Genomic DNA, 25527 nt, shown 5'->3' with positions numbered 1-25527 from the left:
ATTGTAGAAAAATATTTGCATCACATTTAAATTATAATAATATTTTAATTCATTTCTGAATTGTTTTTATTTTTATAATGATAATTCAGAGAATGAGAAAATCTGAATAAGCCTTACCAGTGTTGTGATAATTATTTTCACGTGTTAAAAATTAATAAGTACTGTAATATAATAAAAGTTTATTCAAATGACATAAAAAAGACCAGACCCCTCGATGCCTGTGAAACTTTTCTCCCTCAAACATCTTATCTACACTACAGGCTACAAACAGCAATATAAACAACATATCTGCATGTTCTTACATCACATCGTTCTTGTAAAATAATAATAAGTGAATAAACATCAAAATCACTTCGCTGAGAATGGAACACCATTTACCAGCTGCCACGATGTTGAAAATATCCTCTAGCAATTAAAAAATGCGCGTGCAGCGTGAGGAATCTTCCCGGTTGGATGAGGTCGTTGGCAGGTGAAAGGTCATCATGTTGGTCATTTTATTTACGGCTAAATAATTATTAATAAATTGTACTAATATTATGATTGGGCGTGGGCAGGCATTCACAAAAGTTTATGTTATTACAAAAAAAATGCGAGGAAATTTTGCTTTGACAAAAGGGCACTTAAGGGGCAAAGGAGCAGGTGCTCAAGTGAACCGGTTCTTTCGGACAATTCGATCAAATAAACCAGTTGAGAAAAAAAATGGTTCACCGGTTCTTTTGCGCTCGATGTAATGCCGTCATTGGCGATGATTGCCCTTCATTCAAGCCTTTGGTTTACTCGCGCTTATAACACTAGCACAGAATCAGTTCAGAATCAATCACCAAAAGAATCAGTTCAGTTCAGACGCGCTCTGTGTCAGTCTGCTTCACACTGAATCACGCATGCGCAGTTATCATCAGCTCATCGGTTCCCGAATCGGACGCGTCTGACAGAAACGGTTCTCGGTTCAGTGTATGAATAAATGTCGAAATAATTATTGTTTATTATTGCTCTGCGTAGTTTGAAGAGAAACATTTTTGGATTTTTATCCCGAATATATATTTTTTTTAATCAGGAAGAGGCTGGGGGTCAAATGGGGGGTCAAGGCATTTTTTGGCAGGGTCTTGAGACCCCCCAAGACCCCCCCTGGCGCCGCCGGTGTTAGGAAGCCATTACTGATAAGAGGCCAATAGGAAAATTTGGTCAGTTTACACCACTGTTAACAATTAAGGGTTCATGAATGTGCTTCCTCACAAACATTTAAACAACTGTGATACATCATTTCCCCCTCATTTGATTCATGTTCACTGTCATGTTTTTCTAATGTTGTATAACCTAATGTATAACCTTGATATTTAAGCTCAATTGATCTGTGAACTGATGAAAACAATAACTGTATTGCCTCTAACAAGCTTCAAGGTGTTCAGTGCCTGATATATTGTAAAGAAGCAGAATGTTCCCATTGCTACTGGCTTGTTATAAAAACAAGTATGTTTCCATTTACACAAATACGATTATAAAATAAACTGTTCCTTTCTTCATTTTCTCTAATCTTTTCTCTAATTCTCTAAGCTTTTTCTTACCATCTGTCTCTTGCAAAAATGTTAACTTAATAATAAGTTGAAATAACTTTGGATATTGTATAAAAATCTGATTTTTACTGCATGAAGCTGGCAGGAGGCAATGGTAACATCAATATCCAGACTGTGGCACCAAACATGAGGAGGAGGAGGACAATAACCTGCATGTCTTCTCACCGAGAAGCTGCAAAACAGAAAGGCAGTGTCAATTGTTTATAAGTTTCATTCAACCAACAAAATAAGTTAAACTGTACATTGCAGTTTGCACAGTATTTCCAGAATCGCCAAGAGACAGGTGATCCTAGCTTCCAAAATCCCAGATCAATTGCATAGCAACCAGTAAATGCTCTGCAAATCATATCCCTGTAAAGATAAAACATTAGCTGTTTTCTTTTTTATATATAGGCTACATAAATGCATTTAAATCCAGTGCATACTATTTACAATTATATGACATTAAAAAAATTAGCAAATGCCACACAGATATACAATTCACAAAGGTATTCAAATCCAAGCATGTTTAAATGTCATTATGACAGCTGCATTTAATGAGTAAAGTTTTTTTTATAGTTAATCTTAGTGCATGGGAATCATCAAATAACTCGTTCCTGTACACCCAGTTCCGCAAACGGCATCTGACACTGATTTAAATTTGTTTATCCTAGGCCATGGAACTCCTGCGATAGCTCTGAACTGCTCCTTGTGATGGCGCCAGTCGGCCTGTGTGATGTGACGTCATCCGGGCGGGGCGCCATCACTAACTCACGCTGCTTCTTACAGCCGAGCCTGCTGTTTCTTTATCTTACACCGTTTTCAAAAGAGCACAGATATCGTGCTATTATCAAGTCGATTCATATTTTCTGGCCATTCACCTAAACGGTAAGAGTTTTTCTGACAGTATTTTCCCCGTTATCTTTGCAGTCTGTTCCGATGGCTTTGACGTTGTCATGACGTGCTGGATGTAAACACTGGTTTAATCTATTTTACTGGTCGATACAATATTGCGAATTCGTAGACGCCGTTATTGTGTTTACCTGTTATTTCGCAAGTTTTGACTTTAAGTATACCTGGAAAATACAGTCTGATGATGTTGCATCTGTAGGCTGAGATAGCAGACAAAATTTGCTTGATTTAATATTGTTATAGGCTACTAATGTCATTATAGGGCACCTCCTAGTGCGCGCTGCGCACCATTTTCATATCCACAGTGCAAAAAAAAAGCAATATTATACAATAGTAATAAAAAATAAAATAATAATAATAATAAATCTAAGAGATATGCTCGTGTTTTACCGTGTGCCACGCTTGGGACCCTTTAATAATTAAACGGACTTGTATCAGTGACTTGAATGCTTTTTCAAGGGGGATTCATATAGACCTTTATTTAATGATTTAACGAGCAACCACAAGCCCATCATTTCAGAGAAGCGGAAAATACATCAGTCAATCGATACTACTACTTAAAGGCATTAGTGGGTTTATAATGCAAATTGTAAAATACTGCGCTTTATTTAATATAAATATAAATACATATTTTATGTAGAAAATAGAATTCGATTTCAACAGAGTTAAATTAGTTTTTAATATATTTTATTTTTAATAGATTTAATTTGACTTTATATTTGAGTATTTTTGACCCATATGTAAATATATTTACACCTTTGACGTTTTGGCATGTTGTGTACTTACATATACGTGTATATGTTCTTGCATAAACATATTTATATAGAAATGTATAACATAGATATATTATATATGTCTTTATGGCCTACAGCCTCTTGGGATTAATTGGTAGTTATGCTAAGTGTGCCATACTGAATGTTGCAACGAGAATGGAGATTTATTTTTAAAATGATTAAGAACAGAATAAAATAGTTGTTGTTATGTGAGATATAAAAAAAAATAATCCACAGTGATTGCTTTTTCCCATGCATATCATTCTAAAAAAAAACATTTTAACAGTGTTCCACTCCACTACTTTCATTTCTCTGGTTTCTCCGTAGTGAAAATGTTTTACACTTGCGGTCCAAATGAAGCAATGGTGGTGTCAGGTAAGACTAAACATTACAGAAATATGTTTATAGAGAGAGATTTTAAGTAGAAATCATGAAAACCCATTCAGATATGTTGATCTGACCCCTCCCTCAGGTTTCTGCCGCTCACCGCCAGTCATGATCTCTGGTGGGAGAGTGTTTGTTTTCCCATGCATTCAGCAGATACAAAGGTATTATCTGCTCTGTGTGTTTCTGTATATGTGTATGCATAGTTTACATAAACAAATCTCAGCTTTTTCTCTTTTTTTCCATGTCAGGATCTCTTTGAACACACTTACGCTGAATGTTAAGAGTGATAAAGTCTACACACGTCATGGAGTGCCCATCTCTGTCACTGGAATCGCGCAGGTTAACAATCTCGCGAATATGCCGTAAACATTTTTCATAGGGTTTAAGATTTTTTTTTTATCTAATAAAAAATTATTACTGTGCTATTCTTTCATGAAATTATCCAATTTTCTGTAAAATTGTTATGTGGTTAAACTGAACCTTCTCTCTCTGACAGATGAAGATTCAAGGGCAAAATAAACAGATGTTGGCTGCAGCATGTCAGATGTTTCTGGGAAAGTCAGAGGGTGAGATTGCCCACATTGCCTTGGAAACTCTGGAGGGTCACCAGAGAGCCATCATTGCTCACCTGACCGTGGAGGTAAACAGACATGTGCACAGAGAAAATGCCCACCTTGCAACCATACTGCACTCTGCAATATCACAAATAGCAGTCAAAATAGACATAGTGTTCAAAATCTGCACTTCCAGGACTTGGCATAGTATATTGACTTCACTGAGCATGGTGCGTTTTGTGTTTATTCTTTAGGAGATCTACAAAGACCGAAAGAAGTTTTCCGAGCAGGTGTTCAAGGTGGCTTCATCTGACCTTGTCAACATGGGCATCAGCGTGGTCAGCTACACGCTCAAAGACGTTCATGATGATCAGGTTTGTTAGCCCCATTTGTATAGTTGTGTTAATCGAACCTAGGGCCAAACTGACTAAACAAGGCAAATTAGCGTGAGCGTGCAATCCCATAAAGTGTCGATGGAAAAGGAAAGTTCTTCAGATGATTTACTGACAACGCATGAATTAAAGAACATAGATGGAGTCAGCGTGTTTTCATAATGACCACTGCAGTCTGCCAACATCTGTGCAAATTAGCATAGAGTTCGCAAACAATTCATTAAGTAATTGTGGATTAAGACGTTTTTTTCTGGGCGTTAAATTAAATAACAAATTCCAGTAAAATGACTACCGCAAACCTCAATAAGTCAAACTGCATGATTCATTAAATTCTGAATAGGAAAATCCTTTTTTTTTTTTCAAGCAATGTAAGCTGCAAAAATAAAGTGTCTTTTTTATCACTAATATTTCAAATGCTTTAAATGTCTACAGAGATGAATCTGTGTGAGTGGTGAATCAAGGTTTTTTCTTTCAGGATTACCTGCACTCTTTGGGCAAGGCCCGTACAGCACAAGTGCAGAAGGATGCTCGTATTGGGGAAGCCATGAACAAAAGAGACGCAGTGATCAGGGTGAGCCATTGCAAATACAACGTTGCGAACACAGCCTTTTTTTCAGTGTTTTTTGTTTATGTGTCTCTCATTTCTTCTTTCTGTAGGAGGCCAATGCCATACAGGAGAAGGTATCTGCTCAGTACATGAATGAGATCGAGATGGCTAAGGCTCAGAGAGACTACGAGCTGAAGAAGGCTGTCTATGACATTGAGGTCTTCACCAAAAAAGCTGAGTCTGAAATGGCCTATCAGCTCCAGGTAAAACCACAACCAAACCTATAGGTGATCTTCAACATTGGGAAATAATTTCTTGACTTTCCATAATGAATCCTTGGGGTTCTCGTATAATTCTGTCTTAATTTACTCCCCTCCTATGTCATTTCAGACTGGTGTGACTTTCTTTATTCTGTGGAACACAAAAAGTCATTTTGAATAATATTTGTAACCAACATTTTTGGTTCCCATTGACCACCATCGTCTGAAAAAATTAAATACAATGGAAGTCAACGGAAACCAAAACTGGTCATCAACCAAGTAAAATACCTTTATTGTGTTCAACAAAAGAAAGAAATGCATACTTGGATGAACTGTTCCTTTAATAGTTATACCGATTTAATAAACATAACTGTGTGACATGATTTTGTGGGTCTTTTTTTAATTTACTTACATTTATTCCGTAAATCTTCATCCTCCTGTGACGGTTGCATTAGGTGGCAAAGACCAAGCAGCGGATCGAGGAGGAGAAGATGCAGGTGTTGGTGGTGGAGCGCTCACAGCAAATCACGCTTCAGCAACAGGAGATCACACGCAAGGAGAAAGAGCTGGAGGCCAAAGTCAAGAAACCAGCCGATGCCGAACGATACCGGCTGGAGAAACTGGCCGAAGCAGAACGGTGAGATGGATGCTTCTTCAGTGCTCTCAGCTTCCTGATTGTTTTAAAATGCCACATAACATAGAGGTTGTTTTCCCACAAACATTCACCTGTTGTTTTTGTCTTGTGTTTTTATTTCCACATTAATGAAATTATATAGAATTGCAAACAATGTCTCAGATTGGATTATGTTTAGATAGGAAAAAGTATTTTATAATCACTCACCTTTAAAAACATATGCATCTGGCCATTTGTGCTCTGCAACAGTCTTCAGCTAATCATGGAGGCAGAAGCGGAGGCCGAATCTATCAAAGTAAGTGATTAGCCATCATCAGCTATATTCAAAACAAAACCGTTTGTGTTACACTAGAACTGTGTCTCTGCAGATGAGAGGAGAGGCTGAAGCATACGCTGTGGAGGCTAAAGGTCGTGCCGAGGCTGAGCAGATGGCCAAGAAGGCTGAGGCCTTCCAGCACTACAAGGAAGGAGCGATGGTGGACATGCTGCTGGAGAAACTGCCGCTGGTGAGATGAATTTGTAATTTTTTTTTTTCTTGGCTGTTGGCAATTCAGAAAAATATTGCATTGCACTGCAAAAATAAGAATCTTGCAAGAGATGATCCTGCTTAGAGGAAAAAGCAGTTTGTTGATGTCTTCCATTGTTTGTAAATGGTTTTCTTTCTGTCCGTTAGATGGCAGAGGAGATCAGCAAGCCCCTGTCAGCTGCCAATAAGGTCACCATGGTTTCCAGTGGAGGTTCAGAGATCGGTGCAGCCAAGCTGACAGGTGAAGTGCTTGACATCATGACCAGACTGCCTGAAACCATTGAGAAACTAACTGGGGTCACCATTTCCCAGGTAAAAACAGCATTTCAAACAGTATTATTTTTAGTAAATACAGAAAATGTCATCGTGAATTTATTTTGTTCTTCATCTAATGTGCACATATTCGCACATGTACAATTAACATAGAATTTCTCTTTTTTTCTTTAGGTGGCCCAGACTGGTTGAAGAAATTCTCCAACATGACATTTCTGTATGCATGCATCATTAATCTTCCCTAGTATATTTTTCTCTCACTCTCACATTTTCCTCGCGTTCTTTATCTTACAAATGACTATCTTTTCTGTCTTTGAGAATTTATTTCTTCTACTTTTATCTGTCTTTTCCTCCACACTGCATCTCTTTGGTTTTCCCTTTCCCATGTTTCTCTCTCGACTTACACTTCCTGTCTGTCTTGCCATGCTGCCAAAACACAAAGTGCATTTTAATCTAAACTCCAGGGAAGAATGCTGTTCTTTATATTTTTAATGCAATCATAAGAAGACAGTGAAGTAACGGATCTGTTGAATGCCATTAGACACTGCAAATTCTGACGTTTTGAAATGTTATTTCACCTGTAGTTTTTCTTATAGAACATTTTTAATGCTGGTAGTGCACTAAGAGCATTTTGTTATATTTGAGCTTTCCATTAGGTAAGCTTTTGGAAGCCAAAGTAACATGAAGGGAAACACATTAACAAGGAACTGATGCTGTTGTGTCATTTGTTTCTGTGGGTTGAATAGAATATACTTTCACTTTACCTCAACAGTACATTATAGCTATATTATTTGGACATAATCGTGTAGAAGTTATATCAGTTATCTGCTTCAAATGGTACTGCACTCTGAAATCTGAAGATACTGCCAATAATGTCAGAGCTTCATATGTGTGCGTTTAAATGTTTATTCAAATGAACAGTCAAGTTGACTTTATGTGTTATGCAGAATTACAGGTTAGCAATTATTTACAAAACAACGTATTTATTTCACAATTATCTTTTGAAGGGTTTTTGGTATAAAGTGTTTTCATGCATGATTGAAGGGTGCGATTTTATACATACATGCACACATTTATATATCCTTAAAGGGTTAGTTCACCCAAAAATTTAAATGATGTCATTAATGACTCACCCTCATGTCGTTCCAAACCCATAAGACCTCAGTTTATCTCCGGAACACAGTTTAAGATATTTTAGATTTATTCCGAGAGCTCTCAGTCCCTCCATTGAAGCTGTGTGTATGGTATACTGTCCATGTCCAGAAAGGTAAGAAAAACATCATCAAAGTAGTCCATGTGACATCAGAGGGTCAGTTAGAATTTGTTGAAGCATCGAAAATACATTTGGGTCCAAAAGTAAGTAAAATTATGACTTAATTCAGCATTGTCTTCTCTTCCGGGTCTGTTGTGAGCGTGTTCACAAATTCTAACTGACGCTCTGATGTCACATGGACTACTTTGATGAGGTTTTTATTACCGTGTTTTCCGGACTATAAGTCACACATTTTTTCATATTTTGGCTGGTCCTGCGTCTCATAGTCATGTGCGACTTATTTATCAAAATTAATTTTAAATGAACCAAGAGAAAACATTTTTGTCTACAGCCGCGAGAGGGCGGTGCTTCTGTAGCCTACTACTGAAAACATAGAGCGCCCTCTCGCAGCTGTAGACGTAATGTTTTCTCTTGGTTCTAAATAAATGCGAATTATAGTCCAGTGTGACTTATATATGTTTTTTTTCTTTGTCATGATGTATTTTTGGACTGATGCGACTCATACTTAGGCGCCACTTATAGTCAGAAAAATACGGTTCCTTTCTGGACATGGACAGTATACCGTACATACATTTTCAATGGAGTGACCAAAAGCTCTTGGACTAAATATAAAATATCTTAAACTGTGTTTCGAAGATGAACGGAGGTCTCATGGGTCTGGAACGATATGAGGGTGATTCATTAATGACATCATTTTAATTTTTGGGTAAACTAACCCTTTAACCATGTTGATCATGATCGTAACCATGTAGTGTACTCTAGAAATAGGCAAACTGGGAACCTTGATAATTTTTAGACCGTTCTTTTCATTAAATATGCCTAAAGGAGTTGTGTTTCATAAAATAGTATTTAATTCTGGTTACACTACATTTTTCTGTGATTACATCATAAAAAATTGTGATGAATGTTCTGTTTTCAAGTGTTTAATTATCAGTACAATATGTTGACTTCGATATATGGGCATGTATAATTAATGAGCACTAATGACATAATTTAGATTTAATTGTTATTAACATGATATTAATGATGTATAAACGCTGTTATGGTACTTTATAGATGTTGTGCATAACTCAAACTGAACTACCACACATTTGTCACTTTTGTATTTGGTTTTTACAATCTTCATGTTTAATGGTTTATAACGTTTGAAGTTGGATGCATCCCTTGAAGGCTAAATATGAAGGCTTGTTCATTTATTACAGGTGGACAGGTATTAGTTAAGCCTAAACAGTTATGTATGGATAGATTTAGTATGTCAGGGCATTAGGTAGACCTGCTGTTATGCTGTGTAGGCTATGGCTGCTGTGTTCGTGTAATGAAAGAAAAACTGTATTTGTCAATAGATCTTTTTCTACTCTTTACAAAGTATATATATTATGTAAACAAATCACCTAATTTAACGGTTTCAGCAATTTCATCTGTTTCAGCATGCATGCAAAGACTAACAAACCAAACCACTCTATTGTCTATCTGTGCTCATGATGCCTTAAAGTAACTTCCCTACTAAATAAAACATTTAACTAAACTGCTATTTGTTCAGTCTAAATTAATTCATATAATTTCATCACGTTCCATGCAGGAGAATGCCAACCCCAATGAAATGTGAACATGGTAAAGGGCTTTGACAGCCTCAGGTTGGGGCTTTTAATTTACTGAAACTTACGCAGCCACACTTGATTCGGTTAATTGACCCCCCCACTTACCTATTTTGAGTTGTCATTCATCATGACTCATCTCAAGTCCTCTTTGCTTGACAAATTTGAACTCCACGAATGCAATGCATACGATCCATCCGACACTAACGTTAACCTTACATAGACAGAAAAACCAAATTTACAGACTCCTATTGTCATTTTTGGAGGGTGTGGTGAGGGTGAGTACATTATATTTTACTCTAACTTCCTACAAATAAAAATATTATGGGTAAAGGGGGAACTTAATAATTGTTTCCAAGACTATACTGGATTATTTACGCAATATGAGGCCTATATTGTGCATTTTTAGCATATCAGAACAGGCACGATGCCATACATAACTGACATTCAGTTGAACAGATTAATATATCTATAATTTAAGTTAGATGAATCCGAGATTAGATTTATTCCTAAAATTCATACTATTCAATATTTACTTTATCCGATTATGTATGATCATTTCTATGTTAGTGGTTTGTTTCTATCACACCTCGTTTGTTGTCAGTTTTAGTCGCTTTCCCACGATGGTCTTAGAAAAAACCGTTAGTTAGAAATTCATGTTCAAATTCAAAGTCGATTCATGTGTAATCTGCCAGGCAACGAGCTTTTGATTGGCTGAATATTGTGACCCAAGATTATTTTAATTGGCCACGTTAATTTTAAAATAAAAATACTATTTCACTTTTTTTTTCCTGGTCTAAAATAAATCCTTGAACTTGCAATAAATAAATAATAAAAAAAAGAATATGCAATTTAATCAAATCAGGCTTTTCTATCAGGACATTTTTAGAGGAAAAATATACTATTCAAAAACAATTATTAAAATTTTTTTATTTATTCCCTAAATTAAGTGTCAAACAGCAAACTAGATTAGACAATATTCCACTAGACAATAATACGACTATACCAGATATGTTCATCATTTTTTATTGATCATATTAGGAGAAACAGTTACGTCAAGATGAATGAGTGTTGATCTATACAGCAAAAGTCATCTTAAAGAGTAGTTAATAAGTATTAAGAGTGACAGAAGTAGCATTGATAATATTGAGAACCGTGTTATTTTCCAAATACAAATATTGATACAACAAGGATTATACATGGAGGATCAGCCAATCACTTGGATGCTTTCTGGACACAGATGGCATCATGTAGGTCAGCGATTGGATGGTTTAGCAGTGTGTTAACATCCCATACTCTGATCTCTAATGTTGCCTTTAATATATTTTAAAAAAATCATATTTCAGCTGGACCAGAAAGACAATCATTCCCTTTATGAGTGAACAGGCCATATATATATATATACAGACACACACACACAGAGTAACTCCCAATGGATAATAATAGTGATAATAATTGCATAAAAAAACAAAGTTAATATAACTGGTATTAAAGTTTTTTTTTTTTTAAAAACACTACTAAATAGTACCTGGTAACGAAACTGTCGTCTGTAATCCCCCCCCCTCCTCCCTTCCTTTTCTGAAAAAAAAAAAAAAAAAAACTGTGGAGAGGGTCAAGAAAATATGAAATGACTAAACTTTTCAGTTTAAAAAAAAACTGACTTTTAGAGAGGTTTTCACACATTCATCTCCTTTAAATGTTCTCTTACATGCTTTCAACCAACCCTTCGCTCACTCAAACACACACAAACATACATACACAAGGACAACAGAAAAATACATATGATAAATGGCTAAAATGTAATGACAAAACGGAAACAATGAATAAAAAAAGTTAATTTAAGTGCCATCCTCCATAAACCATGATCTTCTGTTTATCCTTCTCCCTTTAGTGCATTCTTCGCCACATCTTTCCAACAGCTCTCGGCTGGTAGTGACAAACCAGTTGCACATTTGCTTGAAATGTCAATCAGCAGGCCTGCCAAGCAGTGTCATAAAAGGCATTAAAACTTCATAAGAGCTTACAAACTTCATTTGGGAGAACTATTACTGTAAACCTGCAGATATCTGTGCAATGCTTTGTGATGCAAACTAGTTGCAGTTCTGTACAATTAATTTTTTTATGAGATACTTTGTTGTATTTGTCCATATTTTCTTGTTTACCAGCATTTGTAACATGTATTACTTAGAAAAGAAAGTAAACATGCTGGTTTTCAAAGCTTGATATAAGCACAAGTCTTTGTTTGCTGGCATTGATAACCTTAATCACCCATTGATAAAGCTAGAGTCAATTTTTAGTCAGTCTTGCACAATTCCTGCAACAAAATTATCCTTTGTTTTCATTTCATCAGTTCCTCTTAGTAGTGATAAAGAAATGTGCCATGTAGAGAAATAAAAAGTCTGAAATCAAATAATTTATAAGTATCATGTGCAAATTGCTAACCATCAATTTTATTCATTGTGACCTCTACATCAAAACCAGTTCAAGATGGCATAAAGATGATGTTGAATAAAATTACTGCGATGTTAAAATATGTTCTCAAAACTGAGGGTGATGTATTTATGGGGAATTAAATTAGTCGATTATGACATTGTCAGAAATTCTGTTAAAAAAGTTAACAGATCTCCATTTCAGACTGGCAAATTTAAGATGTACCATTTTTTAAACCATGGTTTCTGCCCACATTTTCAATGGTCTTGGCTGAAAGGATTTTTCCCATTTATTATTTCCATAGGGATTCTAACAAGTCTTTGTTAAAGTGTTATAAGCCATGAAGCAAACCCAGCAGCGGCATGGTAAATCATGGCATTAGAAACCTGGATTTAAAGCAAAAAGTATCTTAAAATGGGACAAAAGTGCTAAACTGAATACTTAACAGCTTATGCCATTTGGTGATTTGCACAGACTGGTGGAAATGTCTTTTCAGAATCATGGGTAATGTAGTTTTTCAATAGGAATTATGAAATTATATTGACACTCTTCAAAATATTATCTTTGGTGTTCAACATGCAGGTTTTGAACAACCTGAGGGAGAATTAATGATGACAAAAGTTTCATTTTTGGCTGAACTGTGAACACTATGGTACAATCCATATTGGCCAATATTGTATATTTCAATATTTCAACAGCTGCTAACTGAAAATAGCCACCTTGTCAGTTTAAGGCCTTTTTTGTGACACTGCAGAGCAAGTCTAAAGAAAGACAACAACTCATTAAGAGTTGATGTGCTCCTCCATCTCTCATTTTCTCCTCAATCTGCAAACCTGTCCTCTCCTCCTGCCAGTCTGCATTTGGAAATCCTCCTCTATCTCAAGGCAGTGTTTTATTTCCAATCCAATTCATGGTCCGTTTCTCCTCTCCTCACCCCACCTCCTCCCTCTCATTCTCCTCAAGTTCCTCTACGAGTTCATGTGCTCCACCTGGATGGCAGAGGTGGAGACGGTGAGGCAGAGGTCTTTGTGGCCCGTCAGGTCGGCCACGGTGACCGGTTTGTACTGGATCTCTCCAGCTGACACGGTCTTGTACTGATGCAGGTCGAAAGGGCAGGGTATTCCCTCTGTAACAGAGTAACTGGTTGGTGGGTTGGGGTTGGGCTGGTTCCGTGCTTGCGCTGCTGACCCCGCTCCGGCCCCCCGGCCTCGCCCACGACCCCTGCCGCTTCCCGTGCCCGAGGGCTGAGCCGGATTCTGGCCCTGCTGGGCTTGCTGGGCAGCTACTGCGGCTGCCACCGTCAGAGGGTCCGGGTTGTGTTTTCGCATGTGTTTCATCAGGTACGTCTCCTAAAAAAAAGAACAAAAACAGAAGAATGTGAACATTAAGTAGGGTTGCATGATGAATCCTTTTACAGTCATGATTTCTTTTGATTTATTAGGCAAAATTGCTTGCAATATCATCCTGAAAGTATTGCGTTTTAATTTGGCATTTGTGTATCTTAAACTGTATTGTGTATCTTAAACTGGTAACAAGCCACTGCAAGCTGTTTGCGATTGCCAGATTTCAAGAGCTTAAATTCCCCGATCAGAGCTGCTTTCATGCAACATTCTGAAATGCTTAACATAGCTTCATGTCCTTAAAAACAATCATCGAATCTAACATTTCTCTGGTAATAAATGCTATGACATTGGCACCATAATTCAAGTGGAAGGACAATTTCTCGTCAAAGGGGACATAACACAGTTTCTGTTCATATCAACTACTGCATATCCTACATATCTCTGTAGAGACTTTTATTGTATTATTATTTATAAAAGAGCTGTACCGCTTCTCTCTGAATACAGTCAAGATCCTGGAGGCGTGCCGTGGGCGGAGCTAAAGAGTCACCAGCACACAAAGCTTTGCCTAGCGATTGTCTGCAAGCTGTGATATCGACATTAATAATTCCCTTAATGCTGGGTTATCGATCACTCACAACCAAAAATACACTTCTTTTGGTGACATTGTTAAATTTGTGATCTAGAAACAAAATGACAAGCAAGTGCCGCTGTCGACTTCCATAAAATTAATGAAGCATGTTGTTAACCTGCATGTTAACTTTTCTTCTTGTAGAACACGATTATAAAGAAAACATACATTACAGAATAAGCTCTGATGAGCTGAAAACACCAGCAGACATGTAAGTTCGTCTAATAATCACTGCTGAGATACTCTGCTCAAATGATAATATAGTATAATACACCCAGTCTCTTACACACAGTGGTTTGCACCTTAAATCTGCAAGAAAATCATGCATGTTTACTTTTTCTTGACACTTATGTCGAAGTGATTGAGAATTGTACAAAATAATTGAGATTAAGTATAGTAATTATCAAATTAACAAAGTAATATCTAAAACTTTCGACATCTAAACAAACTCTTATGTACAATTTTAGGTTAATAAAATGAGGATTTATATGATGGAGGAGCAAGGATTGAGGCATCATGGGTGGGATCTTACAGATGTGTATGAGCGGTTGCAGAGGCCACAGGAGAAGAGTTTGGCGTGTTTCACCGTATGTGTAGACAAGTGAACCTCCAAGCTGGTCGCGTCTGTGTAGCCGCGGTTGCAATTGTGACATTTGTATGGCTTGTCCTTGTTGTGCTGTCTTCGATGAGACTGGAAAAACAAGTAAATGTCATGATGGTGGTCTTGATGTTAATGTTAACATGAAATTTACAAGCAGATGTTTAGCAGATTTGTGAAGACAGTTACAATACATGTTGCTTAATAACTACCAAGTTAAATATTTAGTTATAACGGTCTGAATTAATAAACAACACTTCCAAAAGTCCAAGTGTCAGGAAGAATGTAATGCATGGAATGAATGTAACTGAAAAATGGAATGTTCAGTCCTCAATGGAACCAAATGTTATTTTACTAAAACCGAACTCAAATCCAAGTTTGTTCACTACTTCAATAAAACAGAAAGCTGAAATGTGTGAAAGCGTCCATAAATCAGCTGAAAAAGGTTACCTGGAGGTTGGATAGTTGGGTAAAAGCTTTCTCACAGCCGGGATGGGAACACTTGTATGGCCGATCGCCAGTATGAATCCTTAAGAACAAAACAGAAGAACTTTTGAACTAAAGATCACATGAATACATTGACTCTGCAGTGTCTATAATATGTTTCCTGGAAGCCTACACAATCATCTCAACTACAGCATGACAGACAACAGAGAAGGAAGGAATCGGGAGGCCAGGAGAAGAGCAGGACGGCAGTTGTTTTGGGTTGGTCACTGATTCTGTCTGTCCCTGTCTGTTACCTGTTATGCTGCTGTAAGTGACTGAGCTGTCTGAAGGTTTTCTGGCAGTAGGAGCAGGTGTAGGGTTTGGCGCCGCTGTGGATGCGGATGTGCTGGGACAGGTAGCTGGAGTTGGCAAACGATTTGGAGCAGTGAGGACACTTGTGCGGTTTGCCCTCTGTGTGGTTTCTACCAAGGGATGAAGGGAAGGGGATGAAAAGAGAGAAACAAACAGAGAGAGATTTACCAGTGAATCAATAAACAAGCCCTACTTGGATCAAATCGTGATCGCATCATCAAACGTGTCGTAGGTTACATGCTTTTAGAAATGTGACGGTGCTCATGTGGTGTCTGAGTTATGAAACGCAGCACACAAAAACACAAGGCACTTCATCTTTTCCTCTCTCTCTCTCTCATTCTCTCTCTCTCTCACCAGCTTCCTTTCCCCTCCCTAACTATCGGTAATATGAAACGAGTCTTTAAACCAGAGCAGACGAAACGGACATGATGGAGATAAGCGGAGTAAGATGGAATTCAATTAAAGACTCTTTCTTGTTTCTGACAGCATAGAAAGGACATGGAAAGACATGACAGAAACCATATAACGCAGAAGCAAATGAAGACAAACTGACATGCTTTTAAGCCTTCCAGCCTGCTAGGCTTCAATTAAAGTGTATTTATGGGTAATATAATTGCTATTAGTTTTTACAAACTAAGGGAGGATTTAAAATTATTACCTGTGATTAATTAATATCATCACAGAAATACTTCATAAACTATAGTTAAAACAGCTAAACAACAGGGCTGCTTACTGAAACAATGATTTACTCCTTTTTTTTACTCTGCAATTATTTTGTCTTATGGACTATACATATACTTAGTCAGGACAGTACTAAATAAAAATGCATCCATACTGTCAAATGTGCATTTTATATTAATATTACAGCCTGCGCCAAAAACTGTGCGGCCCTGTTTTTTAAACAGATTTTAAACAATATATTACTTATTAGAGCATCAAGAATCTAAAAAAAAATCAACAGGACATAAATTACTCCAAAAGAAGTAAATGAAACAAAGGTTAGACATTGTGGTGTGAAAAAAGTCAAGCAGAAGATACGTGATGTGATTAGCATGAGACAAAAACACCTGCTTCTATCTGCAGAGAGTTCATGGTCCGGTTTTACACTAGAAGTGTGTGCAAGCTAAAATGTCTCCGCACCAGGGTGGGAAAGGACAGGAAGGTATCAAGCGAAAGAGAGAATGGAAAAAGTGAAAGATAAACAAGCTTATCCTAGTTGAAAACATGGCTACTCAACTACTCAAAGCCCTGGCTCCATCCTGGAGCAGGTGCAGCAGTGCATGCTTTACTAAAGTCACACACACATGCGTACCGTGTATGCTGCTGCAGGTGGCTGAGCTGTCTGAAGGTTTTCTGGCAGTAGGAGCAGGTGTAGGGTTTGGCGCCGCTGTGGATGCGGATGTGCTGGGACAGGTAGCTGGAGTTGGCGAAGGACTTGGAGCAGTGAGGACACTTGTGCGGCTTCGCCTCCGTGTGCGACTTGGCATGAATCTGCATGTCTGATTTGCTGAAGAACGTCACCGCACACATCCGGCACCTACAGGGAGAAATAAGCATGTGTATTTGCATTCAAAATACTCACAAAATGATCATTTTAAAAACATTACATCAGCTTTGACACTTCAGAAATCTTAAAACTAGTACAAATAAAAAAAAGTCTCCGCAATGTTAATGCACAATAAAATATATCAAGCCTGCAAATATTTAAGAAAATGGTTATTTAGTTCTTAAGCAATAATACGCACTTGTATGACTTGTTCCCATCTTTGCCTGGATGATCATCCTCATCATTGGAAAGGTCATATGGGTCACTCGTGTTGTGCTGTAAAGACGAAAACATTTAGTGAGCATCTTAATATAGGTAAACTTTTACTTTTGCATCAGTCAACACCTTTAGAAAATCTAGGGAAGCATGTTATGAGAGTATTTTTAACAATCAATAAAACGAAATTAATAAAGTATCTCAATTTGGTTTACTTCTCTCTATTTTAGGATCTTTGGACAATAAAAAAAGACCTGCATCTTAAAAAAAAACATCAGCTGATTACAAGTAAAGTCCTAATATTAAATAATATGCTGAAGCGGAGTTAAAAAATATCAATAAACACTTTCCTTTATGTACATTTATTTTTTCACAAATGAAAAAATAATTATTTCAATTTACTTGTATGTATCAACTCTGGTGCACTTATCAAAATAACAAGTAGGATTCGTAATTTAATAACAAATAGAAGTTTTTGAAATGTATCATTTAACTTAACTCCATCTGCAATGGAGTGGAAGATAGGCACAGATACATTGAATGTACGGTAATTACAATTAACTAATATTTTATATATATATATATATATATATATATATATATATAAAACAAGTACTTTCATTCAGTGACTATTATGCAGGGCAGTGTAAAATAAACAGTAACTTATTTACAAAGATAAAATTATGATGTCTCACCTGTCCCCCAGCAGCCAGGTGTGCAAGAATTAGCGCATCACTTCCTGTGGCGAGTGCATGGGCTGAAACAGGACCTGCCCTTGGCATCATGGACTTCTTCTTTCTACCTCGCTTTGATGGAAGTGGCATAACTACGGCGGGTTGAATACTGCCATCCTCTTTCTTGTCTGTTTGTGTCAGTGGGGCAAAAATACAGTAGTACAATTCTGATTATGAAACATAATCTGCATAATTTCTTCCTGCAACATGTTTTAAACTTTGCTATCTTGAAAGAAATGTCTGAAATGTAAAGGTCTGACATCAAATCCTTCACAGTGACATTGATAAACTCAATTATTTAGTAAAAATTTCAAATAGATTTCAGTAGAAAAGACATAAATGTGCACTAAAATCTGCATTTGTCACCCAATTGTAATGACCTAATTTTAAAGGTGCTCTATGTAATATTGACAGCTAACAGTTGAAACTGCAGACCAAATTCAAAATATAAGAGATATTTGTTTCTCCAGACACCTCCCTCTCAGACTCAATGCTCACATGTGTTGCCAGATTGTGGACACGCAACAGGAACAAGCGCAAATAACAATGGAACTGTACGTTGTAGAGTTGATTTATCTGTGTTTTATTATTCATCTCCTCATAGAGCTGTTTAGATGGATGCTGAGGCTTTTAATATCAGGTAGAAACTGTGATATCTGACGCAGTTAGTTTTAGGTCACCATTGCTGTAATACGCCATGTTTCCCAACAGCTGGCAACCCAGGGTGTTGAAATACTATTGGGTAAATTTGCAGTGGGCGGAATCACACAGACCAAAACAAAAACAAGACATTCCGACACGGAACACACATTTCAAAACAAGTATCAAACCTGTTTCTTCGACTTTGAAATGTGTGTTCCAAATAAGTGAACTTGACATGTTTCCTAAATATTTGCAAACCCATTATAGCATTTTTATGGTTCAGTAGAGTCAAAGAAATTACACACAGCACCTTTAAAGGTCTACCTTGGCAAACCATTGTGGTTGTCAAATGACTAATCTTATATGTCTGACCCAGTTTTAAAGCCAAATGACTCCATTAAATGAAATTATTTAATTCCACCAAAATCTAATCCAAGCAAGAAGTGGTGGTTACTGCTTTTTGAAGTCATTAGAGCCCAAATGTAATAAAGTTTCACTGCATAAGTGCTTTAGTGATGTGAGTGTGATTGACTGCAGGTTTCTGGTGCTATTATACTTACAGTGGCTGTGGAGATAGAGGGAAGAGGGCCGGACAGCCTCTGACAGAAAAGAGCAGAACATTCTCAACATAAACAGCTCGCTGTCCCTCTCTCTATTCATCCATCATCCATCCCTTCTCACTACCTCCCACAGTCACTCTCACTTTCACTTCCTACAGCCTCTATGGCTCTCAGACTGGCTGAGTGAGCAAGCATATGTGTGTGTGTGTGTCTGCTGCTTTTACAGGGAAAGTGACATGAAAAACAATTACAAGTATAATCATTAACTCTGCAATGTGTGGTGTATTATCTGTTGTTGTATAAGAAGGAAATGCTCAATCAAACACATGCTCTTAATATAATGACTCATGAATTATGAATCATTGACATGCCTATATAAATGTCACTATTTACTGTGCAAATATGGAGAGCTTTGAATTTTGGGTTATAACAGGAACATCATTTTAAAGTGAACTGTGTGCAAGATCGCATAAGCATAAGCATCAATTAAATGCAGCCTTGTTGAACAGAAGAGACAAAAGAACAAAACATTCAAATCTTTCAAATGTGCTTTAGCAATACTGATAGATAATTTTCTCATGAATACATTTTCTATATGAATAAATATTTCGTACAGTGAAGTTCTATACAAAATATTTTTAGTTCTAACATTCTTCTTTTGGTTTTACTATCATTATTTTTTACCATAAGTATGGAAGGTATAAACTGTAGCATGTTAAAATTTTGTATATTTTGGAAGGGTCAGAAAGGGGTGTAAAAGTGTTTACCTGTGTTTGTTGGGTGTAAAGCGGACACAATCATGGTTGTTGTGGATGGTCCAGAAACAAAAGACTGAGAGGAGGCAGGGGGGGTGACCAGTGCCCCTTGAGGAGTCGTGATCACTAAACCTGCTGAGAAACAAAAGAACAAAGACATCAGATGACCTCATTACATTGACATTTGATTTCTAAAGCAATATGTCAGGGCTATGTATGTAATAAAGTACTCCATAAAAAAAAATAAAAAAAATCCTCGATTGCATTTTGCCCATGTCGAGTAAGCACCAAAATACCAGAAGGGGTAGCATTCAACGGATGAGTAAATTAATAAAATGCATAATTTTTCTATTTATGAAGGCTCCATTACATATTAATCCCATTTAAAAATCCTAACAAAGCATAACTTTATTGTGCATTCACAAATGTTACAATTCAATTAAATATATATATATGTGACGCAGGTTTAAAATAATGTGCTTTAATAATTTACATGTATGTAGGTTACGTACACTTTTCTGAAAAGCACGGGGTGCTCTGATTGGCCAGCTATCCAGTGCATTGTGATTGGCCGAATACCTCAAGATTGTGACAGAAATGTTACACCCTTTACCATATTTACATGTACATTTTTATAATCATATAATTTATATCATATATGTAACATTTTTATACATATATAGTATATATGCATATATTTGTATTTATATATAAATAATAAATATACACAGTACATACACATTATGTAAACAAACTTTAATTTTGGGTGTGATTAATTGTTCGACACCACTATATTTATATATATATATATATATATATAGATGAATAAATCAAATATACCCCCACACACACCCCATTGATTCTTCTAAATGTGGAATACCCACCTGCCGTCATGATGCCAGTAGACGGGACGGGCACCACCGTGATGTTCTGGGATGTGTGAGGTGGGTGCAGGTGTGCTCCCAAGCCAGATATTTGTGTCCCTGCTGTCCCGCTCGCTCCTCCTCCACCCTCCTGTTTCGGCACCCTCCCTACGGATCCGGTGTCCATTGCGACCGAGCTTGGCACCGTCAGGACCGCCGTGGGGTAGTGCGCCGCGGACGAATGTGGAAAAGCAGCGCCCTTGTCCGGCCCCAGCTGCTCTTTCATCTTATTCAGAAACATGGCGTTCTCAATCTAAACTCGCAGGGGGGAATGAATGGGATAAAAAACAAGGGAAAGAAGGGAAGGAGGAAAGAGAAGAGGAGTATGGATTGAGAGATAAACGCAGATGAAGGATGAAGGGGAAGAAGGAGAGAGCAGCAAGGGAAAGGTTACTTCTTCTGGATGCTGGTGCAGGGCTTCCAGTGTGTAAGTTTCACATGGTTCAGTGCGAGGCTGGTGTTAGCCATCCCAGACTGGTATGCTTCTTTTGATTTACTAGATTGTGCTCTATAAGCATGGTGTGTCTGTTAAAGACACAAGGATGTACTGTACAAGAGAGTCCAAGAATAAGGTGTCTACCTGTCCTTGTACTGTTGGAACGGGAGACCAAAAGTATGATGAGTTGAAATGGGAATCTTCCATTATTTCTGCAATTGAAAAGCAACATAACTTGTAAAACACCCACTCTCTGCCTTTGGCAACACTTGTGAAATGACACCTCGTGCTTATGTTTCTCGTGTGGCCTGAAGGTTTATTCACTCACTTGGACTGTACTGTATTCATTTGGGCACCCAAGTACCTTGCATAACATAAAAATGATCTTTTTTATGTTCTTTAAAACACCTGCCAAATATCACGAACCTTCATCCTTTTGACAGTTGTGATTTATTTCTCTTTATTTAAGCAAAGGACTTTAGAGCCTCTTTCAGGTGGATGTTGGGTTAGGAATCACATGCACGACCCAATGTGTAAAACACCACTGACATGCATAAAATAAAAATGCATGCATGCCAACTCAGCCTGAAAAAAACAACTTGAACCAGCCTAAGACTGTTTGCTGGTCTCTCAGTCTAGCCATCTGGTACTCTGGTGCTGGTTTAACTTGTCGGCCAACTATAGTTCAACAGACTGACGAAAAGCTAGAGTTGACCAATGTTTTTTGTTTTGTAAAGCAGACTGAAACACCACACAAGTTGCACTCTCGCTCTAGCTATTGTCACTGTGTGTTGTGATGCTCAGCTCAATATTACACTCTGGCATTCCCCCAGGGTTGCAAGGTCTGCTTAACAAAGCCAGCTGAATTTTTGCTTAACAAAAATAGCCCAAAGGTAGCCCAATGACCATTTTCCCTGATATTACAAATCTGAATATGCAAGTCCCTTATCTAATGTGCATATTTCACAGACAACTGTTGAAAACAAATATATTGTAGCGATCATAAACACAAATCAAGGACTCCCTCCTTCACAAAACTGAACATCTACAGCAGTTTTATCATAGGTAGAATATAAATTAGTCCAGTACAATCATTTTAGTCTAATTTGCTTTATGCAGTACAGTGTTTCCCACAGACTTGCACTCTGCGCATGGCAGCACTTCCCCTGGGGAAATATAGATGTATATAATGTTAATATAAAACAGCAGATGGGCTTTTAGAAAGTGCAAAATCATTCTCTACCAGCAGGAGGCGCTTTAGGAGCAGCAGAAACAGTGGTTTCCCCGGAGACAGCTGTAATCAAAACAGCGCTCCACTCAAAAATGCAACTTTATGAGGCATTATAGGAAAGATTAAATGAAAATGAGATCAAAACGTTTCTAAAGGCAACTGGTTCCCTTCAAAAAAACATACATTTATATAAAAACACCCATGCTGTATTTTGATTTTGAAACGTGCAGTGCTCATGTTTATTCAACGAAGTCAAAGCATTTTGGAAAATTTTAGGTCATTGCTGATACTGTGGCGGGCCACCACAAATAGATCACTGTGTGGGAAACCCTGCAGTACTTCAAACCATTAACCCACGAAGGAAAAACAAACCCACAGCAACAGTTTAAAAGTAGCCTAATTCCACAGGAAAACCATGGACTTGGCAACCCACTCATTCTCAATGGGAGAGCAAAGATCGCTCAAATAATTCCTGTTTGCAACAGCGCTTCTGTGCTGTAACATGGCATAGTACACGGAGCTACGCTGGTAAAATGATGCTACTTTTTCATGACATTATGCCCTGCTCACACACTGTTAATACTAATAGCCTTGTATAAGGACTATACAAATGACTATACTTTATTTGTATAATTAGTAAAAAAAAAAAAATTCATTTGAATAGAACTAAATAAAAATTATATAATGATATTTAATTAATTTTAATATATTTTCTATACAACTTTATTGCATTACTTTCAATAAAAGTGTGTTCATTTTATTGGCTTTTTAAAATTCACTATCATTAAAATTTTGTTAAATTAAAAAGTCATTTAATAAAATGTTGGTTTCTATATCGGTTTTTGGCCAAATGCATGCAGAATTTTCATAGTGTACAATTGTGATTGCTATGTAAATGCATTAATTCATTCTCTGAGCAGCATTAAACAATGGTTAAAGACAAATAAATGTCACTTCAGAAATGTTTCTTTGCAGTTTAAATTTCCCATTAGGATAAATTAAAAATAATAACCCTCGTCCGAAAATATCAGATTATAGAGAAACAAAAAATGTAGGTCGGGATTTAGTTCTACAGATTGGCTGTTTATTGGATTTTGAGATGTGGGTAATGCCCTTAAAGTGAACTTGCAGGGTGGGGTTAAAATGGAATAAAATGATTGGAGAAGTCATGCATATGTCACCAGAGAAAAGTCTGTCATTTTCACCTGAGGTTCCAGTTTAAGACATTTTGGTTACACATTACAAACACACACACAGATGAACTGTTCACAATACAATCTGCAATTTGGATTTAGGAAACAGATAGGGTTAACTCTTTTCATGCCAACTTTAATCCAGCCAGCAGACCATCCTGACCACACTGAGGAACCAGCGGAGCTTTTTTTCAGCAGTGCTAAATTAGTAAACATTTGAAAAAATAAAAAAATAAAGATTTTTAAAATATATTTTATTTTCTTTACACACACAAAATTTGTTGTCTGATGCAACTGCAACATTGTTTAACTGCACAAGAGATGCAGAGCTTGCACGGAGATTCGCGCGCTATAAATAGACATCAAAACAAAAGCATCGCCTCGCTATCCTGCCACATGTATCTATCTGCGCCTGTCGATCATAAAAACAAAGCAAATGTGCATACCTCTTAGCCAACTTCTGACACAATCTTTCATTTCGTATGCACGCCTAAATAAAATCAATGGAAGCGCAAAATTAGCGTTTTTATTTCGTGTTTTTTTTGTTGTTGCATGCGTGTTTTGATGCAATGCCAGCTCATTTTGCATGTTTCTATCTAATGGGACAAGGTTAATAATATATGCATGAGGAAAGGTAGATGGAAACGCACAAAATCCTCCATTAATGATATCAGGGCTTCCTCAACCAGCCTCCATTAAAATGTCAGCTTTTGTTATGCACGCCAAGAAGCACTACCTAAAAGCGATGCAACGTGTAAACTTCCGCTTGTTAACAATAATGCCCCTATGCCTCCATCACTCTTCTCGGTTAGTCTCGCTGAGAAAACAAGAGAAAAAAAAAACTCGAGGATAAAAAAAAAAAAAAAAACGAAGAGAGAAAAAAACCGTCGACGCCAATGCGAGCGAGACGCAGCTTCATGCAGACTTCCGGCTGGCGAGACAGGGGGAGAAGCGCCCGCGTGAGCTGCTCAAATTTGGAGAAAGAATTCACAATTGACTCATAACCTTGTGTTAATTACCGGTGCTGGCGATTCCCTTTCAACCCCCAGGGCTCCTCCGGGCCGGGACAGTTCGGAAACTTCGTCCAAATCCGCCCGAACCCCTTGGATTCACCGATTTTTTTCCCTCTATTTTTTTCTATTTTTTTCCCTTGCGAAGGGCTGTCCGACTCCGCTCGACTACACTTCCTGTGAATGAGGTCAAAATAATCACAAGCCTGCCGCCAAAATCACTTCCGCCATGTGAGGTCATGTATTAAAAAAATTATAAAATTCACAAATAAATGGATTTGTGTCCTTGTAATTTATATTTGATCAAAGTTACGACGTATGTGCATGTATATATGGGAATTTTTTATGACATATAAGTTCCTTTTTCAATGCTTTAATGCTGTCAATTTAATATTTATTATTTTATGCCTTTATATTTGTATTACAAGAAGTCATTTTATTCCTGTTAGTACTTATTATTTTATATAATGTATTTTTAAATCATTAAAAATGTTTACATTTAATTGTACTTCTGTCTTTTTGCAGATTTGATGTTAGAAAAAACAGAAAACATTTTTATAAAGGTCATTATGGAAAAGAAAACGTGATATCCGTGATATTCATTGTCTATAAATCTCTGAGCATTTTTAGCCTAAAAATATTTTTGACCATGAAACCCTGAAAATCCTAATCTCTCTGCTTATCACTTAAGAAAGCTGCTAAAACAACTGTATTGGGAAAAAAATAATGACTTCAATATTACCTCCTGGTTATTATTTAAAGTATTTTAGTTTATTAATTTTCAATTATTAATTATTATTATTCTTTA

The 25527-nt window shown here is 37.1% G+C and overlaps 2 protein-coding genes across 9 annotated transcripts; one reads left to right on the top strand and one right to left on the bottom strand.

Annotated features, from left to right (window-relative positions):
• Positions 1-2293: 2293 nt before the first annotated feature.
• Positions 2294-7940, top strand: LOC113119853 (flotillin-1-like). 2 transcript variants are annotated; one of them, XM_026289550.1, is made up of 13 exons: positions 2294-2438; positions 3563-3610; positions 3708-3783; positions 3871-3961; positions 4119-4262; positions 4431-4550; positions 5044-5139; positions 5226-5378; positions 5831-6012; positions 6259-6304; positions 6378-6515; positions 6683-6847; positions 6983-7000. In XM_026289550.1, exons 2-13 carry the CDS (start codon positions 3568-3570, stop codon positions 6998-7000), a joined length of 1272 nt encoding a protein of 423 aa, XP_026145335.1. In that variant the 5' UTR covers positions 2294-2438; positions 3563-3567. The 2 variants fall into 2 exon arrangements, with proteins under 2 accessions (XP_026145335.1, XP_026145336.1); XM_026289551.1 differs by lacking the exon at positions 2294-2438 and having other exon boundaries at positions 3568-3610; positions 6983-7940.
• Positions 7941-11236: 3296 nt separating this feature from the next.
• Positions 11237-24959, bottom strand: LOC113119852 (zinc finger protein 384-like). Of its 7 annotated transcripts, none has more exons than XM_026289544.1 (12): positions 24729-24958; positions 21430-21497; positions 20811-21102; positions 19939-20058; positions 19172-19210; positions 17931-18097; positions 17219-17295; positions 16786-17010; positions 15416-15583; positions 15126-15204; positions 14610-14768; positions 11237-13455 (listed from the first exon to the last, which is right to left on the bottom strand). In XM_026289544.1, the coding sequence occupies exons 2-12, from the start codon at positions 21490-21492 to the stop codon at positions 13075-13077; spliced, it is 1770 nt and encodes a 589-aa protein (XP_026145329.1). In that variant the 5' UTR covers positions 21493-21497; positions 24729-24958; the 3' UTR covers positions 11237-13074. The 7 variants fall into 7 exon arrangements, with proteins under 7 accessions (XP_026145329.1, XP_026145327.1, XP_026145334.1 ...); XM_026289542.1 differs by having other exon boundaries at positions 19939-20061; positions 24729-24957; XM_026289549.1 differs by lacking the exon at positions 15416-15583 and having other exon boundaries at positions 19939-20061; positions 24729-24959.
• Positions 24960-25527: the final 568 nt, after the last annotated feature.

Source organism: Carassius auratus, chromosome 19 (genome assembly GCF_003368295.1).
Source record: "Carassius auratus strain Wakin chromosome 19, ASM336829v1, whole genome shotgun sequence".
Classification (NCBI taxonomy): domain Eukaryota; kingdom Metazoa; phylum Chordata; class Actinopteri; order Cypriniformes; family Cyprinidae; genus Carassius; species Carassius auratus.
The sequence above is the reverse complement of the archived record's forward strand: the minus strand, read 5'-3'. Positions and strand labels throughout refer to the sequence as shown.

Coding starts and splice junctions, on each gene's coding strand:
- LOC113119853 (XM_026289551.1), top strand. CDS start 3,568: ATGTTTTACACTTGCGGTCCAAATGAAGCAATGGTGGTGTCAG. Junction 5,140..5,225: donor AAAGAGACGCAGTGATCAGG/GTGAGCCATTGC, acceptor TTCTTTCTGTAG/GAGGCCAATGCCATACAGGA. Junction 5,379..5,830: donor AAATGGCCTATCAGCTCCAG/GTAAAACCACAA, acceptor CGGTTGCATTAG/GTGGCAAAGACCAAGCAGCG.
- LOC113119852 (XM_026289542.1), bottom strand. CDS start 21,492: ATGGAAGATTCCCATTTCAACTCATCATACTTTTGGTCTCCCGTTCCA. Junction 21,103..21,429: donor TTCCAACAGTACAAGGACAG/GTAGACACCTTA, acceptor CTGCGAGTTTAG/ATTGAGAACGCCATGTTTCT. Junction 14,769..15,125: donor CCCAACTATCCAACCTCCAG/GTAACCTTTTTC, acceptor TTGTTTTTCCAG/TCTCATCGAAGACAGCACAA.